Genomic DNA, 19,371 nt, shown 5'->3' with positions numbered 1-19,371 from the left:
CCTGAAGCCACATGGGAAGGTTGCATTCAGTAAGGAGCTTTTGTACCTGCAAAGTGTATTCCTGACGTGGGGAAGGTTTCAAATATACTTTCCAAGTTCATTTCTCACACTTGATGGGTATTTTGAAGTAGAGATTTGGGAACTCCATATGTCCAAGGGGAACTTTGGTCTCAGGTTTCTGCCTCTTGAGTGCAGTTATTCAAGGACTGATGGGCCCTCCCTCTGTCAAGTCTCACCGCCAGCCCCACTTCGATGCAACTCGTTCTGGCAGAGACCGTGTCTTCTTGACTGAGGGCAGGGGTCCCACAGGAGGTCTGTGCCCAGCTACGTTTACCCTGATTTACTCCTGGAGGCTGGCCGGGAGTTAATACACTAGCTAACTGCCACGAGGAAACAGCCCCATCACAGAGGGTAAGATAAGGGTGTGTATGGAACAGTATCGCCCCAGCTTTTCCCAATTGCAGCAGAACCGTTTATATGAGGAAATGATAAAGGGGAAGGTTCCCCCAGAAGTATAGATGTTAATGGAAACTTGAAAACTTAAATCAATGCTGAAAAACAGATCATTGCTATGGTTTTATAAGGGACACAAACCTACCTGAAACATTTGGTCTTCAATCATTGATTCTTTCTGTAGCCTCAGAACAAGAAAACCATCAAACAATGATATAAATAAATAAAACTAACCTAAAAGGAACCTCGATAGTTCCTTTTAATTTAATGCAAAAACACTTCCCTTTTCTGTTCCAGTGGAAACTCAAAGATTATACTCAAAGGGGCAAAGTTACCTATCTGGAGGAAAAGAGCTCTGACTCTTTAGCGTTCCGGAGAAATTACTCATGTCAGGCAAACAGAGGAAAACATAGTGATGTGTTTTAACTTGATTTGACTTAGACTTTGTAAATCTGCCTTCCCCCCACCATATCTCAGGCGTTCCTTTTTGTTGCTGATTTATTTTTCTGTCCGGTGACCTCTCAACTTTCCTTGTGAAACTAGGTTCTCTCTGCTCAAAGCTGGGAGCGAAGATACACAGAACCTGTCAGTACGCCCTTGCCACTTTGTCAGGTCTTTGCTGGGTGGGCCACGTGGGAAGCTGGACAGGAGCCTGCTGCCCAGTTGGAGCCAGGATTGCACTGAACCTGAAGGCGCAGGGAGCTGGGGAAGGAGAGAGCAGAGTCGGGTGGGTCTCAAGAAAGCAGGAGTGAAGTTGGTCTGGGACGTGAAGGATGGAACTGAGTGGGTGGGTCACTGGAGCAGCATTAACTTAGTGTGTTTGGGCGGCGGTAAGGAAGCCCCCCTACGGATGGAAGAGGCAGCATGAGGCTGGTGCGATAGTCGGGGCGTGGTGCTGTAGCCACGGTTGGGAGGGGGCAGTAGAAATTCATTCCGTGAGTGTTCCCTGGGCAGCTCCACATCAGAGGACGGAAATTTGGGCTGAAGGACTTGAGAGATAGAGATGACTTCCAGTTGGGTTGTCCAGTGAGGCTCAGTGGTGTGGTAGTGGAGCCGGACTTTGAAAGCTTTGAAAGGTGAGCAAGCGGTAGGTAAGGAAAGGTGTCGAGGCCAGTTCGTGTGGGGGAGGAACTCAGAGAGGAGGCCACGTGAGCTAGACACTGTTCATCGTCACTCATCACCGCCCCCCTCACCTGTCTGCTTGCCTCTTCATGTCTCAAGTTCTGCTACTTTCTCCAGGAATGCTTTCCCTGGCTCCCATCCCTGCATCCCTGATTCCACCCCACCTTCCTTTCCTCCACCTCTCCCCACCTCGGTCTGGGTCCTCTTTTATCTCAGAGCATTTCCTAATTCTGTCATGGCCCCTGACACACACACACACACACACACACACACACACACACACACACACACACACACACACACACACACACACACACACACACACACACACACACACACACACACACACGTCACACACACTGTGTTACATGTGATTGTTTTCTAATCCGTATCCTCTCCTGGAGTAGAGAGTTCAGTTTGGACAGGGCTGTGTCCTGTTAAGCTGCCACGTCTCCAGCGTCTAGTGCAGCATTCAGTCAGCACTCAATAAATATTGGTTGAATTATGACCCAACCTGAGAGTGCCTTAAAGCCTAGGTGAAGGAAATTGGATGTTATTTTGCAGGTAATGGGAAACCACTGAAAGGTTTTGATCAGGAGAATGATACGATTGGAGCTCTCCCTTTGGTATAGACATTTGCCATCAGTGCATAGGGTGGATTTACTGGGTCGCTAAAAGCAGGGAAGCTAGATGCAGTGCCATTGCTACGGTCCTCATGCAAGGTGCTGAAGTCCAGAATAGGATCAGTGACACCAGAATAATACTACTTCCGGCACTTTGGCCAAGCGATGCCAGGACATCCAGGAAGATGCGTCCTGTTCTGCAGAATCTGAGACAGGAACCAGGCCAAGCTGGGAATAATCATTTTGAGTATCATCCCCATTACATCAAGCTGAGCATAACTTTACACCGTAGGTAATTTAATTAAGGCATCAACCGGAAAGCCATGGACAGAATATCAAGGTGATACCTGCCAGTAGAGGCCATAAGAAAACTTATCACAAACAGGGGAGAATTGTCAGAGGGATTGGAAGACAGAACTAAGTAGGAGTTGAGAAGACCCTTCCCATGAAGTAGCCAGCCAGCAGGGTGATGAGGGCGTGATATACCTGCTCACATTCTCCTTAGATAGAGACAAGGTATAAATAGAAAACCTTGTTTCTCTCTCAGGTGTAACATTTGGTACTGCTGCTTCTGACGTGGGCTTTGCTTTTGCCTTTGGTGTAGATGTCGTGAGGCCCAGGTTCTACACGTGGCTCTTCCGCAGATCACATCACCTCATTTGCCCTTATTTTCCTCATCCATAAAATGGGATTTTCAGCGAGGGGATCCTAAACTCCCTTCAACTCTGAACAGGTCAACCCAGCTTCAGCCACTGAAAGTGTTAAGCTTCCAATAAACATTACAACTTCCCACCTACAGGCAGTAAATAAATATTCAAGAACTTGGTCTCCTTCGACCTGTATACCTTGTAAAACCTAGACTCCACCCGGTTTTTTCCTGTCTTTCCTTGGATCTTTTTTGCTGCCTACAACAAAGCAGCAGCTTCTCACTAGTCATGGGGCTGCTAGAATGAAGCAAAAGTACCTGGTGGCCGGCGCATCACCATGAATGGATGTTTACAGCTTCCTCCCAGCCACGTTTCCTGCCTGGCCTCACCCAGACTTCTGCTTTCTGTGTTTGGAAATAACATTCCTTGACACTACTCATTCCAGATGTAGAGAGGAGAGAACGGGAGCTCAATGAATTATAATTACTTGAACTACTGAGATACCTGAAGTCAAATATGGTAGCCTCTCTGAACTCCGCATTCTTTGACCAATTTAACAAACCACATTTACCGTGTCCACCTCCAGGACAAAGGTCCTCCCTTTTCAACCACTAGAATAAAATAGGGAATGTGCTAGAATGTACTTTAAAATATCATCTCCAAACAGAAGATGTCAAGGTTGAATATAAATGGGGTCTAGTTTTTGAAATAATCTCTCAATCAGAGGATACGACAGGATGACATATTTATGACATCCTCAAAGTTAAGGAAAAAACGTAAAGGAATCTCAGCTTTATAAACTGTCACCCGGACAGGGTAATATTACCTAGTCCTTGAGCGACTAGGTAGTTACCATATTAAATGGTCTGGGATGATTTAAATTCAAAGGGATTTCACTGAATTTTATGAATTCAATGAATGTCTTACAATGAATAACTCCGTGTTTCTTGACCACCTTGAGACTGTGAAAACATATTAATAAGACGGAACAGACAAGTTAGCACTGATACTAACTTTTATTTAGAGTTGTTCAGGTGGAACGTATTTATGTATCCATTATTTAAATGAACAAAAAGTTATTAATTTAATTCATGTTAGACTTTCTATCAATGCTAAAAAAAAAAAAAGCGAAAAGCAAAACAAACGTATTTTCAAAGTTCCTTCAAGCCAGTTCAGCAAAAAGTGAATTGGGGTTTTACTAAGTAAATCAGTTTTTCCCGTACTGCGGTGTGATGTTACAAACCTCTCCAACCCACCAGAACCTTTGACTTTGGAAATACGCTTTGCTTGTGATCTTCAAATATAGCAAAATTTCTTTGAAATTTCTTTAAAGTGAAAATACCAGTCTTTATCTACATATAGTTCCTTGGAAACCAACTTGCCTATTAATCTCTATTAAGCAATGGTGGGTGGTTTGCTGAATTGAGTAGCTGAATCAACGGGCTGTTTTAGACTCAAGTCACAGGGTCTGAGGCCGTGGGTCACAGAGGGGAACGTTAGCCCTGAAGTGTGGGAGTTCCAGCAGACTTGACCCTTGACTGAAGACACACAGAGTGGCTTCTTTCTTCCCTTGCTGTGTCCTGGAGCAACACAAGCGAAAAATATGTGTATTACCCATCGGAGAAGTGCTTAGATAAGTCAGTTACAGGAAAGTCACTGCATTTCTTAGAACTTAGGTTATCCTGGCAGTGAAATGGTGGCGATAACTGAACTTTCTGCTGTACAGAGTCATATTTTAACATGTAAAACATACAACACGTCCTTTAATTAGCAGTGCATACTTATGTCACGGTATTGGGATTTTCTCACAAGCTTATTCTTTGCTTTATCTTACCTTATATTCTGTATCCAGGTAAAGGCAGTTGTCTTACTAGATGTCTTTTCTAAGTGATTTATTCTCCTCTTAAATATAATATTCAAATTTTCCCACAACCTGCTCCCGTTTTTTCCCTGAGATCTCCGTGTCCAAGACATAGATACCAACTGAATTTCACATATTTGTTCCTAAGTAAAAGAGTAGGTTTATTTTTACGGTCACAGAAGGCACTCCGCATTACATTAAAATGTTTGTAATTCAAGCAGCCTACAAAAATGGATTGAATGGAATGCTTGGAAACTAAGATAGAGCGGAGTTGGAAAGCCAGGCCATCCCATGATGGGAATGTTTGTTAGGCCACCAGTGGGATCCCCCAGGCCTGCGTCTGCGTTGGTGTTTTCACTGTGGAATTTATGATGAAACTGAAGGAGCCGAGGCCTCGGACTTCACTTTGAACCTATCACAGGCAGAGAGGACCGGCAGAGAGAGTTTTCTCTGACAAGTCTGAAAAGTGTCCCTCCCACACTGTGCCTGCTTTCATTTACTTATTTATTTTTTAAAGAATTGGTCAGAAGGAAACTAAAATCTCTGAATAAAAACGGAAGAGAGAGACAGAGAAAAGAGAACAGTTTGCAGATGTAAGAATGTGTTACTTTAGATAATCTTCGTAGGAGGAGGTGTACATAGTAAATCAGCACCAGAAAAATGCAAATTTCCAATAATGTGACGATTCTGCTTTAAACCTACTGAACCCAAGAAGTTAAACGATGTGAAACGCCTGGGGGAGAGGCTCTGGACAGTCTTGAAGATGACGCTCTGCACTGGTCCCCGTCTTCTGCAGCACAAGCCGTGTATAATAAGAACTTGAAAACTAATCAAACGCTTTCACTGATGACACCGTTTTAGGAAAATATTTGAAGGAAACAATCCAATAGAGGGACAAAAAAGATGCCCTTAGCAATTCTATTTATAATGGTAAAAACTGGAAATGCCCAAGCCACCCCCGACAGGAGACTTGCTATAAAAAAGTGCGGAGAATATAAATATAGAGGAATACACTGTAGCTTTACGGCCATTCATTGAGTCACTTATTATTTCTTCAGTAGATCATACAGGGCCTGCGGATCACGTTCGGCACTTTACATGTTATTTTAAAGACAGGTAGAAGCCATTCAGGATCTGAAGCAGAGACTGGCATAATGAAGTACAGAGGTGAGAAGTAGGATGTAGGGCCGTCGGCATGGCTGGTAGGTAGGCGCAATGGCGGTGACTTAAACTAAGATGAACCAGCAGAGAAAAGGGGGTGATTCAAGCAGTATTTAGAAGGCAGAGTCTATAAGTCTTGGGGACCGATTAGATGTTGTATAAGTGGGAGAGAGGTGTTAAGGATGAGTGTCGAGTTTCTGGCCCAATCAGGTGGGCGTTTACTGCACTAGGAAACACCACGTGGGTTGTAAAGGCGTTTATGTCAAACACATAAGATGCGCGGTGCCCGGGTGGCATGCAAGAGGATGTATGTAGGAGGTAAGTGAAGGTTCTGGAGTTGAGGAGGTAGGTCTGGCTGGAGTAGATTTAGCATAGACAAGCTGATTGAAGCCATGGGAGGGGCTGAGATTACCCAGGGAGAAAGATGATGGGAGATCTGGGAACCTTAAAGGTTGGGGAAGGAGGGAGAGCAGAAAGCCAGGAGACGGAGGAATGTCTGAAGCCAAGGGGTGTTCTAAGGCCGGGGGGCGGGTGCAGTGACTAGTGGTGATGATGTTGCTGAGAGGCAGCAAGTCCCCAAGTACCATTGCCCTTTGGGTTTGATGACAGTGAGGTGACGTCAGCAAGAGCGCTTTGGAGAGAGGGTTGGAGTGGAGACCAAAGGGCCCTGAGGAGTGAACGGAGAGGGCTGTGGTGATGACAGAGTTGGACAGCTCCTCAGGGAGTTTGGCTGCGATGGGAGGAGGGAAACAGGAACAGCACCCGGAGGGGAAGATGAGGACAGAGGTGTGTGCGTGTGTGTGCGTGTGCATGTGCGTGTGTGTGTGTGTGTTTGTGTGTGTGTGTGTAGAAGACAGGAAACACTTGAAGCTGCTTAAATGCTAAAGAAAAGAACCCTATAGAAAGAAGTTGAAGGTACATTGTGAACTAGAAGGAAAGAGAAACCATGAACTAGAAATATCTGTATGAAATGATGTCAACTGGAAAAAAATTCCATTCTTATGAATGTGCCTTTATGAAACTTATGCATGTCCTTTAAAGACAAAAATATTGAAGCAGAGCAAATAGTTTCCAGATTTTTTGGAGACACATCTGTTAATAATTATCATAATCACAAGGGGTGCCATCTCCTGAGCGCACAGGAGGGCAGACGTGCGGCTGGCGCACTTGTTCACATTATCTCATTTAATCCTCTTAACAGCCCTGCGGAGTCTGGACATTTTTCTCATTTGAGACAAAAGAATATTTAACTAAGCCTTGAACTAAGGCTCAAAGAGAAAAGTAGTTTGCCTCAGGGCACGCAGCTGTTGAGTAAAGGAACCAGGATTCAAACCTGGGACTTCCTTGCTCCAGAGCCCAAGCTCTTTCCTCTGAAGGTAAAGAAACTTTGTCATAAAGCAGAAACTAACACACCATTGTAAAGCAATTATACCCCAATAAAGATGTTAAAAAAAAAAAGGAAAGAAACGTAGATATGTTTAACCCCCTAAACAGCATCTTTATGATCTTGGTCATCAGACACTAGTCTTTGCTCAGGCAACTTGCAGCAGTTTTATTCCCTCTCGCTACTGTTCGTTTTGAACAAATTGCAAATAAAATCATAGAATTCAGGATTCTCGAAGTCGTTGCCTGGCTTTTAACATCAAGATCACTGATACAAAATTGTATGTGTGTTTAGTTTGTGGGTTTCTCTTCTGTGTGTGTGTGTGTGTGTGTGTGTGTGCATGCACCTAGGAGTATATACAGGGCTTTGGGGACCTGAAATTTATAATTTGAGGGCACATAGTTCTAGGTTTCCTTTCATGGGACTATACAGATAAAGGCCCCTGAAATTCACTAGCTTCGAGGCAAATCCACTTGTGCATGTACCTGTGGGTACATGAACCATGTGTGTATGCCTGAAGATATATGGAGAAACCAGCAAAAGCTGTTATCCCTTAAACAATAGCCTTGATTTCATTGCTTAGTATAGTAGGAGCATCTTTTATGGTTAGTACGAGTTATTCCTTTTCTGGGAAGACAGAGAAGATTTACAAGAGTTGAACAGGCCAAGAGTTTTTTGAACAGTGCCTTTGAATTCAGGCCAGTGGTCATTAGCTTAGTTAGATATATAGTGCTATGGCTCGTGCTCTTTATACAGCAGGCAAATAAATGTAACTTCTCTTTTTTATTATTTATGTATTTATGGCTGTGTTGGGTCTTCGTTTCTGTGCGAGGGCTTTCTCTAGTTGCGGCGAGCGGGGGCCACTCTTCATCGTGGTGCGCGGGCCTCTCACTATCGCGGCCTCTTGTTGCAGAGCACAGGCTCCAGACGCGCAGGCTCAGTAGTTGTGGCACACGGGCTTTGTTGCTCCGCGGCATGTGGGATCCTCCTAGACCAGGGCTCGAACCCGTGTCCCCTGCATTGGCAGGCAGATTCTCAAGCACTGCGCCACCAGGGAAGCCCCATAACTGCTTTTTAAATCTGTTCTTTATTCCAGAGATCTCTTTGTTAAGATCACATTTGAGATGTGATCTCCTGTGTATAAGAAGATTTTAAGAATGTAGCAAGAAAACTGAGTATCGGAGGAATCGGGGGCCAGTGGAGATGGAAGAGGATGGAGTGGGGGAGCGTCTTTATTTATTTAGGAAACTGTTGTAGATGGGATGCATGTTCTGTGCTGCTTCAGAGACCAAAACTAAGAACCGAGGTACATGAGATTGCAGAGGAGGCCAGATTCCAACTCAACAGAAGAACTTTCTGTTAACTAGAGCTGTCCAGAAATGGTTTGCTTACGTTGTGTCCGGCTACCCATCACAGAAGTTCTCAGCCAAAGCTACTTCTTGGCAGGGGAAGAGGAGGCAGGGGACTTTTACTGATCACAAGTTTGAGTCCATCTAGGAAACCTACAGAATCCTCTCTAAGTCTAAGATTCCAAGCCATTACCAGGCACACACTCTTCCTGCCAATCATACACACATGGCACATACGGTGGGTTGGTTTTCCCCCCAGAGTAGCGATGCGTTTGTGCTAAGCCAGCCACATTCCCCAGCTGAGTTCCTGGTTGCCGCGGAACCATGTCTGTGGATGGACTGGTCCAATTGTGGCCATACTCTGCAGTCTTAGAATTAAGTTTTTTCTTGGCCCAGGACCCTGGGCCCAGGCTCCCACCCCTTAGCCAGCTATCACAGGTGCCACTTACGAGTGTTACCTTACTAGTTCTTGTGGTTGAGTTAAAGAACTGGCAGAGCTCTGCCTGACCGGCCCCTCTCCAGCTCTCTCGTCCACTCAGAGAGGAGCCTTCTCTGCTGGGCTCCCTTCGCCAGCTTTGGGTTGAGAGGCTGGGGAGAGGCAGTACAGAAGGCCTGGGAGAGTATGGTGCAGAGCACGTATCAGCCCCGCTGCAGGCTTAGCCCAGTGGGGGAATGGCCTCACTTCACCTTGCCCTTTCTGAAGGGGGAACATCACACTGACCATGACCCGAACAGTCTTCCTTTGTTCTCCTGAGACCTCCTTCGGGGTCTACCGGTCTGTCCTAAACCACTTGAATGATATCCATAATAATAGCAGGAACAGCGGTGGTCACACAACAGCTGGTGCTTGCTGAGTTCTCACTGCCCGGTGCTGTGATGAGCTTATTACCCACTTACCTCATCCAGTCCTCACAGGCATCCTGGGAGGTAGATACTGCCAGTATCGCCATTTTCCAGATGAGGAACTGAGGCCTGGAGAAGGTAAAGGGCATCCACTTTGTTGCCTCGCTTTCTCTGTGCACGTAGAGAAATGGAAACAGAAAAGAAAGTGACCTGCCTGCTCTCCAGCCACCATACCCAGAGCTCCTCCAGCCCCCCGAGTGACCTCCAAGGAGGGACCACATGGGACATGCACCAGGCCCTGCTTCACGACATCCTCTTCTGAGGGAGATGTTTGCATTTCGCAGAGAAGCTCAGGGACCTGCTCAAGGTCGCCTGACGCACAGGAGCTGGTCCTCCAGCCCTGGCTGCCGGGCCCTCCCCTCTCACCAGCCCGCATCCAAACCAGCAGAGTCCAACACCCACACACACACTGCATCTGTATTTCCTGGCCTCCCCTTCCAAAGTGGGTACACGAATAACTGACCATTTTTGTTAGTATCATCAGGAACACATTTTTTTTCAGTGTTTTCGTTTTTCTCTTCAGCTACTACCGGTATAAAGCATCGCTCAAACCCACAGGATAGAACCCAGCGTTGTGAGGCCATGTAAATTCGGAAAAGTTCAGGAAGACATTTACACTAAACCAAGACACAAAATGTTGATTAGGGACTTATTTTTGTAAGCGATTAAAATATGAATCATTAAAATAGGACTGTATTTCAGGCTCTGTATCCTCATCTCATCAGAGACAGCATCACCATGACTACTGGATTTGAATTAGATGAGCTCCAAAGCCTTCCCAGCTCCAAAGGCAGTCATGTGTCACGGGTCTACCTTACACAGAACATTTTTAAGTCGGGTTCAGAACACCTCTGCGGTTCCTCGCCTGTTTCACTAAAAGGAAATACCCAAGTGACGTGGGGTCTTCAGTTCTTAGAAGTCTTTTGCTCTATTTGATCACAGTAGTAAACAGTGGCAGTAAGTTATATTAATAATGACCAAAATTCAAAGGTAGAGGAAGAAACAAAATCAAAGGAAAGACACCAGGGCATCTCAGGAATCACTTAGGACGGGGTATTGTGGAACTTATATTTGGTACCAATAGAAAAGGCACAGAAGTTTGCAGAAACAAAGGAATTCATTTGGACTGTTTCTCAGATTCAGGCTGAGTTGAAGAGGAAAAAAAAATAATTTAGCAATAGCCCAAAATATGCAGTAAATTAAGTTGTTAATTAAAGTATCTGTTAAAAGTGGCTAAAATTAGAGACAAAAGCCCACTGTTTGGTACAATTGTTGACTGCGTATCTGTATGTGGAAGGGCGTGGGAGACAGTTAGAAAAGCCTGTGGTATTTTAAAGATTAATCACCCACCCCTAAGGGGTTTTGAGGCACCCACCTGCATTTTTTAACTTGGATCTAAGTCAGAGGGGAGGGACAAGACCATGACAGCTTTTTTGGCTAATTGACAACTCAGTGGACACTTCAAATACCAAATAGAATAGAAGGCCCCCAGTTCAGACCAGCCCCTACCATCCTCTGCGAGGTGCTGACATCTAAAGATGATTTTCTAGAGATTGTGGAACCTTGGAGCAGTGCCTGTGTGTATTTTTAGAGGGAAGCATCCCAGAACATAAGCCAGTTCCTTATAGGGTATCTTTAATAGTTAGCACCTCTGACCGGACTTGTGAATTTCTTTTTCACGTTTATTCTTTTCCTGCCTGGGATTGGGGTAGATCAGAAAGGCACGTTTTTCTCTATTGGGAAGATTTCTATGAAGAATCCATGAGTTCTCATTGAAACATTAAAACTTTTCATCCTTAATGACTTTGTACTTCTTCTTTCAATAATCTGAAATGCAAATATAGACGTGAAAAGGATGTTTTTTATAAAAATAGTAGCAATAAATTGGGACAGTTTAAGTTTCTAATAAAGTCTGGTACATCCCTGTGACAGGCTGTTATAATGCAGCTACTAAAGCAGTTAAATAATGTGGAGGGAAAAAGAGAGATACTAAACTATGATAAGCCTTATTCTAATTCTATAACCATATAATACTGTAGATAGTATTAACAGGCTTGTGTCTCTTCGGGATAGGATTATAGGTGATTTTTGTTTCTTTCTATCTTCTTGCATTTTTATACTTATTTTTGTGTATGACTTTCATAATCAAAAAAGTTCAAAAAAAAAAAACCTGCATGGCTCTGACCTGAGTTTCAGTGCCACATCCTGTCCCCTATAAGCTCCACGTGGATAGGTGGCAGACCTGTCTTCCTCATCATTGTGTCCTTAGGACAGTGCCAGGCGCAAAGTCAAAGCTCAGCAAATAGTTGTTGAACAAAACACTCCCATTTCCCTATTTTTCTTTCCTTTTTCTATCCAGGTGATGTGCTCTATGAACTCCTTCAGCATATTCTGAAGCAGAGGAAACCTCGGATTCTTTTCTCACCGTTCTTCCACCCCGGAAACTCGATACACACGCAGCCGGAAGTCATCCTGCATCAGAACCACGAAGAAGGTACCTAGGAGGGTTCTCTCTCCTTGCTTGAGACATAGCCAAACCCCAGAGGTTCCACTGTTCCTTTGATAAGTCGTTCTTGTTCATGTGATTCATTTTTCATTCAACAAGCATTTGTGGGGTACTGATTTTGTTTGAGACCCTGGGGGAAATGCTGAGATGAATAAGATCTGGTTCTCTGCAACTTACAATCTAGGAGAGGAAATGGGATAGATACACATGTAAGTATCAAAGGATAATTATGACAGGTGCTATAAAGAGACAGTGGAATGGGAGATTACAGCCAGTACAGGCAGCAGGCTCAGCTTCATGAAGGAGGTGACTCTGTAGGATTCCGTGAAGGTCTGATAAGCAGGAGTAAGTGGAGAACGTCCCTTGAGGACGCAGGATGGAGAGAGTCCTTGGAATAGAGAACAACCCATGACTTGGGTTATAGAACTTACCTTTCTTTTCCCCCTACCTTTGATTATGAAAAATTTCAAACAGACCCCAAATAGAATAAACTAACTAAAGCTCTGTGATCCATCCCCTCCCCCTACTTCAACAGTGATCAACAGGGACTTCCCCGGCGGTCCAGTGGTTAAGACTTCACCTTCCAATGCAGGGGGCGCGGGTTCAAGCCCTGGTCGGGGAACTAAGGTCCCACATGCCGTGGGGTGCAACCAAAAATTCAAAAACAAACCAACAAAATACCAAACAAACAATGATCAACATTTTGCTGTTGCAGAACTAGTCCAAGGAGGTAAGATTAGAAACAGGACGTGGAGGACTTTGATTTCCGGGCTGTGGAGGGAAGCAGTGGGGAGTGAGGGTAACAGAGGGTAACGTAAGCTGGAGGAAGAAAAGAGACCCAAACCCTGTGAACTCTGCGGGGGACCAAGGAGGTCTAGTATTCGTGCGCCGGAGGCAGTGTCTTGCAATGTGCTCACTGCGAGTGCTCAGTTCAGGTGTGCCGTGCACTGCTCTGCCCTGGTGACTTACAGTGGTCCTCATCAAAGCGTTGGTAGAAAACACAACAAAAGACCAGAATCGAATTGCGGCCCCGGGCAGAGTTCCGCAGCAGGTGCTTGGGTACAGAAATAGGGTATAAGAAGCTGGCTTTGCTCCTGTTCTCTTGAACAGCGATGCACCGTGCCTCTGGGGAGCATTTCGTCCACATCCTTCTGCCCAGATTGGGGACACAAGGTGATTCTTTTAAACTTGTCTTTCAGACCAGATTATGAGGGGCCTACACCCCCTGGGTTTTTTTCAGGGGCATTTCCTTCAACTGATTGAACATGCCCCAGAGCAGGACTGGTTTTGTTTTGTTGTCGGCAGATTTAAAAATGAGACGTTCCGTGTTTCCCTAATTAACACGTCACAGAACAGAGCCTGGCTTCAGGCACCCGACCGGCATCTCCTCCCTGTGCCCAGCTTCTCACAGCAGGTCCCCTTGCCTCTGTGATGGAGAGTAAGCAAGTGCTTCTTGCAGTCTCCCCACCTGTGCCTCTCATCCCGTCTTCCTCTAGCTCTGCCTCTGCTGAGGTTAGCAGCTGCCCCCCACCCCAGTTGGGTTTCTCCGTTCTTTTACCCTTCCTGCCCTGTGCGTTTCCTGTTTGCATAACAGCCAACAGCTACTCCAGAGAAGAGGTGGTGGGTTCACTGAAGCTTTAGGATTAGGGCAGGAATTAGATTGCCTAGCCTGCCTCTTCACACACGAAAGGTGTGTGATGGGCTGTTTTGTTTTGTTTTGTTTTTCACTCTCTCTCTTTTGCTCATTATTTAAAAAAAAAAAAAAATCCCATTTGGAATTGCTGTTTCCCGGTTTATCCTCAGCTGTGATGGGAGGCTGATGGTCTCATCTCATGGCAGCTCCTTCCTTCTCCCCGCTTGGCCTGATCTGACCCGCAAGTAGGTGTGTTTGCTGTTGTCCTCGTGGGCAGGAGTGACTCAGCAGGAAACGCTGGCCACTCTCAGAGACCCCTCTCACCGAGGAAGTGCGCGTGCGCCACCACCGACACCCTAAAGAGCTGCGCTCTCAAGTGCTATGTTGTGGGCCGTGGTGAGCTCAGTAGGGAAAAGGATGGAGCTAACGAGGCCAAGGTCAAGGGCTGCATCACCCTGTAGATCAGGTAGCTCTGCTTCAGACCTGCTCTTAAAAGTAGCGCGTTCTCAGAGACGGTTCCTTCAAGCTGTCGTCAGAAAACACCATCCTGGTATGTGCCCTTGGTCCTCTGCCTGCTCTCACGTGAGAGCGCACAGAAGGGAGCGTGGGTCTTTGTCAGGTGGGATCACGTGAGAAGAGCTGTGCCGGGCACGGAGGTGACGTGAAGAGGCTGCTGGCCCCCAGACCTCCAGATATATGGGTGCCTTTGGTGACAAAAGGACCAACTAGAGAGGTAGAAAGAATATATTTACAGCTTAACATGAATTATCTCTAGGATCAATATGGTTATATCGTGAATGGTAACACATTAATATGGGCATTTGTTAATATACAGAGAGATCTGGTCCTGGGGGGGATAAAAGTTTGTTAAGTGAAATTATAAACATCCAGTATTACATCCCCAGTGATTTATGCTACCTAATTGGGGATACAGTACAATGTAAGAGTGTGTCGCTCTTGACTCGGCCCAGAGCTCAGCATGGAAGGAGAATGGGCCATTCCAGAGAGGGCCCACTCAGCCCCTCAGCAGGCTGGCACAGGGAGGCGTGCAGAGTGACGTACAAACACAAAGCTTCATTCAACGCCCCATGACTTCACCTCATCACTGCCACCGACGTGACCAATTCAGACATTCATAATTTCACAATGGGAATTTATATCACAGGACAAACATATCTTGTGTAATCCAGCCACAGTTGCCTGCAAATATCCCCTATGAGTACATTACATTGAAACCTCACCTTCCGTACTGGCAGCCACGTGGCAGTGCCAGAAGCTTGGAGGTCATTGTTAGCTCAGAGGCTCCCTTCCAGGCTCTGATGGGAGAGAAGGGTGATCATACTAATTCAGACCCTTTATTTTGTACACATTCATTATCTCTAAAAGTGTGTCATGCCTTGGGTGAAGCAGTACTCTGATTACCACCTAGGTCTAGGAGAACCATCATTTCTACTCTTCCCTTACTCAGTTATGGGAGGGCAAGGCAATATTCTATAATTACGATAACCTTATACCTTTTCATCCATACCCAGCCACTTATGCTAGTGAAATGGGACTCTAGTAAGTGAGCTAGGACATAGGCATTAAACCAGGACCATCCCTGACAAACTGGGACACATGGTCAGCTTAGATTAAATGTCTTCAAGAGTGGGATCTGGACATCAGGAAACCAGGTTCTAATCCTCTCTTCTGCCAGAACAGTCCTAAGGACTCAGTTTCTCATTTCTCTGGCCCTTCGTCACCCCAGTTACAAGACAGGAAATACCACCAAATGGTATCAGATCTTAGAGCCCTTAAATCCTAAGGACTGGGTCTCCCTGCGTGATACGAAGACGAATAAGACACATTCTCTACTTTCAGGGTCGCAGGCAACTAAAATCCACAAAAGTACAGCAGTGTCCTGTCTGGCGATGCTGAGAAAAGTTGAACATCTCTTCTCGTTTATCTCACCTTATCAAGAACTGCTGATAACATTACCCCTCTTAGTAGTCAAACCAAGAGTAGCATCATTCACTTGTTTCACAGTGAAAATCTCATTTTTAATAGATTCCTTTTCTTTGATTATTGATTACCCATTTTATCTGCGTGCTGTGAATTAGTTAGGTATAACGTAGACAGCTATGTAGGAAGGAGACTACTTCTCTCACCAAAACCAGGAGGCAAAACATCTTTAGAAATTTCAGACCAGTAGATGGTTATAAAATAAATTTATTTTGTCACACACGGTTGTGATATCAACTTCTTTTGATACTTTGGGTTCCGAAGTCAGTGACTTTTGGCTCCCATGGGATATTTAAGAAGAAAAGCTAGGTGCCAAGGCATATATTCGATTGCCACTGGTCCTTTGGTGCTAGAACTGCTTGAATGAGTGATTCCCTGAAAGTTCATTGAGCAATTAAAATATGCTTCTAGTCTAGGCTGGTCTCCAAATGGGGTCAGCTTTGCAGAGTCACCCCTGTTGGACTGGACATGGACAAGTGTCCAGGGAAGGGGAACAGGACCTGTGTTTCTCAAATGTCCTCATCCCATGATCCCTTTGGGGGACCCGCCTATCATTTCGACCCTTCAGTCCACCCTCTCTTATGCTCCCATCTAAGAGACTAGGAGGTGATTTTTTTTTTTTTTTTTTTTTTTTTTGGCCATGCCACGTGGCTTGCGGGATCTTAGTTCCCTGACCAGGGATCGAACCCGGGCCCCAGCAGTGAAAGCACGGGGTCCTAACCACTGGACCGCCAGGGAATTGGGAGGTGATTTTTAATCACTTGAATTTGAAACTATTCCCACATGCTGTGCAGCAGTAGACATAGTTCTAAGGTGAAAGTTCTGCTCTGGGGCAGCTCTCTGTCACCAGGTGGATATGGAAATTGGAAGTGAGGACGAGAAATTTCAGGTGTCATTCTCAGTTCTCCTTACAACTAGCCCATGGTCATAGCCCAGATAGTAGAGGGAAATCATTTCTTCATGGAGGGTGGGGAGGGTGGCCTGTATTCTGGGATGGCCCACAGAAATTTTATTTATATGATTGCTTTACTGGAGGAAATATTTCCCCTTCTCCCTCCCCCTGCCCACCAAATCCAACTGCCAGAGACTACTTTGGAGGAAGGAAATCTTATACAATTTTTTTTTTTTTTTTTTTTTTTGCGGTACGCGGGCCTCTCACTGTTGTGGCCTCTCCCGTTGTGGAGCACAGGCTCTGGACGCGCAGGCTCAGCAGCCATGGCTCACGGGCCCAGCCGCTCCGCGGCATGTGGGATCTTCCCGGACCGGGGCACAAAGCCATGGCCCCTGCATTGGCAGGCGGACTCTCAACCACTGCGTCACCGGGGAAGCCCAACCTTATACAATTTTAATGAGATAATCCAACGAGATGGGGTACATGAATCTACCTCATAATAACAAAATAAGAGCTAACATTTATGGTGTCCTCATTGTGTTCCAGGCCCTGTTCTAAGCTTTTACATGTTTAAATCATTTAATCTTCACAACCACCCCATAGAGAAGGTAATATTATTTCCACTTTATAGATGAGGAGATTGAGGCTAAGAGCAGTAAGGTACCCTGCCTCCAAATCACATAACTGTGTAGTGGCAAAGCTAAGACCTAACCCCAGGTCCACTTGGTTCCAATGCCGGTGCTCATTCCACTGCAGCATGAATGAGCTGACCGAAATAACATTTTTATTAATTTTGTGTGTTTGCAAGCACCCTGAAAATAGGGCAAATGGTTGAACGGTGAGTAGAAGAACCATGGAGATTAGGATGCTGAGACAGGTCCAATATACTGGCAGGTCCCCGCACTCCTGCTTATAATGTTTCTGCTTCATAGTACAGATCTTCCCAGACTTAGGATGGGGATACAGCCAGATAAACCCGTCTTAAGTTGAAAATATCCTAAGTTGAAAATGCATTTAATACCCCTAACCTACCAAACAGCACAGCTTAGCCTACCTACCTTAAACATGCTCAGAACACTTACATTAGCCTGCAGTTGGGCAGAATCATCTAACGCAAAGCCGATTTTATAATTAAGTGTTGAATATCTCATGTAATTTATTGAACACTGTACGGCAAGTGCAAGACAGAATGGCTGTCTGGGTGCAGGATGGTACCAGCTGCTCACCCTCGTGATCGCGTGGCTGACCGGGAGCTGTACTCACGGCCGCTGCCCAGCACCACGAGGAGTATCGTCCTGCATGTCACTAGCCCCAGAAAAAGATCGAAATCCAAAATTTGAAGGACCGTTTCTACCTAATGCATATCACTTGGCCACCACTGGAAAGTCGAAAAATCGCTAAGTCGAACCATCATGAGTCGGGGACCATCTGTACTTGAAACTGTCAAGTGAAAACCAAAACACGTCAGAGATAACTTTTGAGGCCCCAGTGTATGTCTTCAGTTAATGATATTCAAAACTCCTACTAAATTGGACTGAATTAACCTGTCTGGATCACTGACTGCCCCAGGATGAATGGACGTATTAGCGGGAATAAAATCTCCCGGCCTGGGAGAAATGTGGGTCCTGAGTCAGGCAGTGGCCTCTGAGAACAGAAGCCCTGGCTCTCGTACCCCTGGACTGGCCCCTCGTGCGGTGGCTCCTTGAGAGCCGGCCCCCCAGGACAGGCACCAGGGTAGATGAGGCTTCCAGCTGCTCAGGCCACATCCTATTACCCATTGTTGTAAAAACCACCCCGATTTTCTAGTCTTGCTGGAATCGTGTTCATGACTGAAGTGTCAAGGAGGCCATTGGCCCGGGTTTGACATCTTTGTTATACACGTTAGCCGTGCAGCACATGGTAGAGCCAGAGAGCGTGATGGTCCAGACCACCTGGGTTCAAATCCCAGCTCCCACTTCACCAGCTGTGTGACTTGAGGCAAGTTCCTTAGCTTCCTTGTGTCTCTGTTTTCATCTGTAAAAGGAGAATAGCAGTACCTATCGAATACGATTGATGTAAGAAAGGGTCAAGTTCATCAGGGAAATGCCCTCAGAACAGCATCTGTCACATAGCAAGTGCTTGATAAATGCTATTCATTATGACTATTTGCTGTGTTTCTTAGCACTATTCGGTTCAGGTTTTTTCTTCTTTTCTTTAAACTTAAAAAAAGCTGAATTGTGATAAAATACACATACCATTTATCATCTTAACCATTTGTAGGTGTACACTTCAGTAGTGTTAGGTATATTCACATTGTTGTGCAATGGTGTTGTTTTTCTTACCTCCAATTCCAATTTTCTGTTTTTTAATTATTTTCTTATTGAAGTATAGTTGATATACAGTATTGTGTTAGCTTCAGGTGTACAGCAAAGTGATTCAGTTATATATCAATACACACACACATATATATTCTTTTTCAGATTCTTTTCCCATATAGGTTATTACAAAATATTGAATATAGTTCCCTGTGCTATTCCAATTCCAGTTTTCTTAAGCAGTCCCGTTACTGCAATGTCATGTGCTTTGTGCAAACACAAGGTTTCTGCATCCGGACGTAGGAAAGGCCTGTTGTCCACCCATGCCATTATCCTAGGACTTCTTTGCGGGTTAACCGGGCACCATCCGTTGCATGATTTCTATGGGAAAATACATTTAAAGGGCAAACCTTAATTCAGGATACAGCCTGTTTGGACAATAAGCAGTGTCTACACTTTGCGGTACCTTCAGTACCTGGCACGTGGTAGGTCCTCCACAACCCTTTGCAACCTTTCTATGAGTCTGGCCGTCTCCTCTCTCC

At 45.3% G+C, this 19,371-nt stretch overlaps 1 protein-coding gene across 2 annotated transcripts in view; it reads left to right on the top strand.

The window, feature by feature from the left end:
• Positions 1-19,371, top strand: part of ETV6 (ETS variant transcription factor 6) — a 241,270-nt gene that overhangs the window by 190,603 nt on the left and 31,296 nt on the right. For both annotated transcript variants that reach the window (XM_030841372.2, XM_030841371.2), the window contains exon 4: positions 11,863-11,997. In XM_030841372.2, coding sequence (XP_030697232.1) covers positions 11,863-11,997 — 135 coding nt within the window. The remainder of the gene's footprint in view (positions 1-11,862; positions 11,998-19,371) is intronic.

This window comes from Globicephala melas, chromosome 10, assembly GCF_963455315.2.
Source record: "Globicephala melas chromosome 10, mGloMel1.2, whole genome shotgun sequence".
In the NCBI taxonomy this organism is placed as follows: domain Eukaryota; kingdom Metazoa; phylum Chordata; class Mammalia; order Artiodactyla; family Delphinidae; genus Globicephala; species Globicephala melas.
This window is presented reverse-complemented; position numbering and strand designations above follow the sequence as displayed.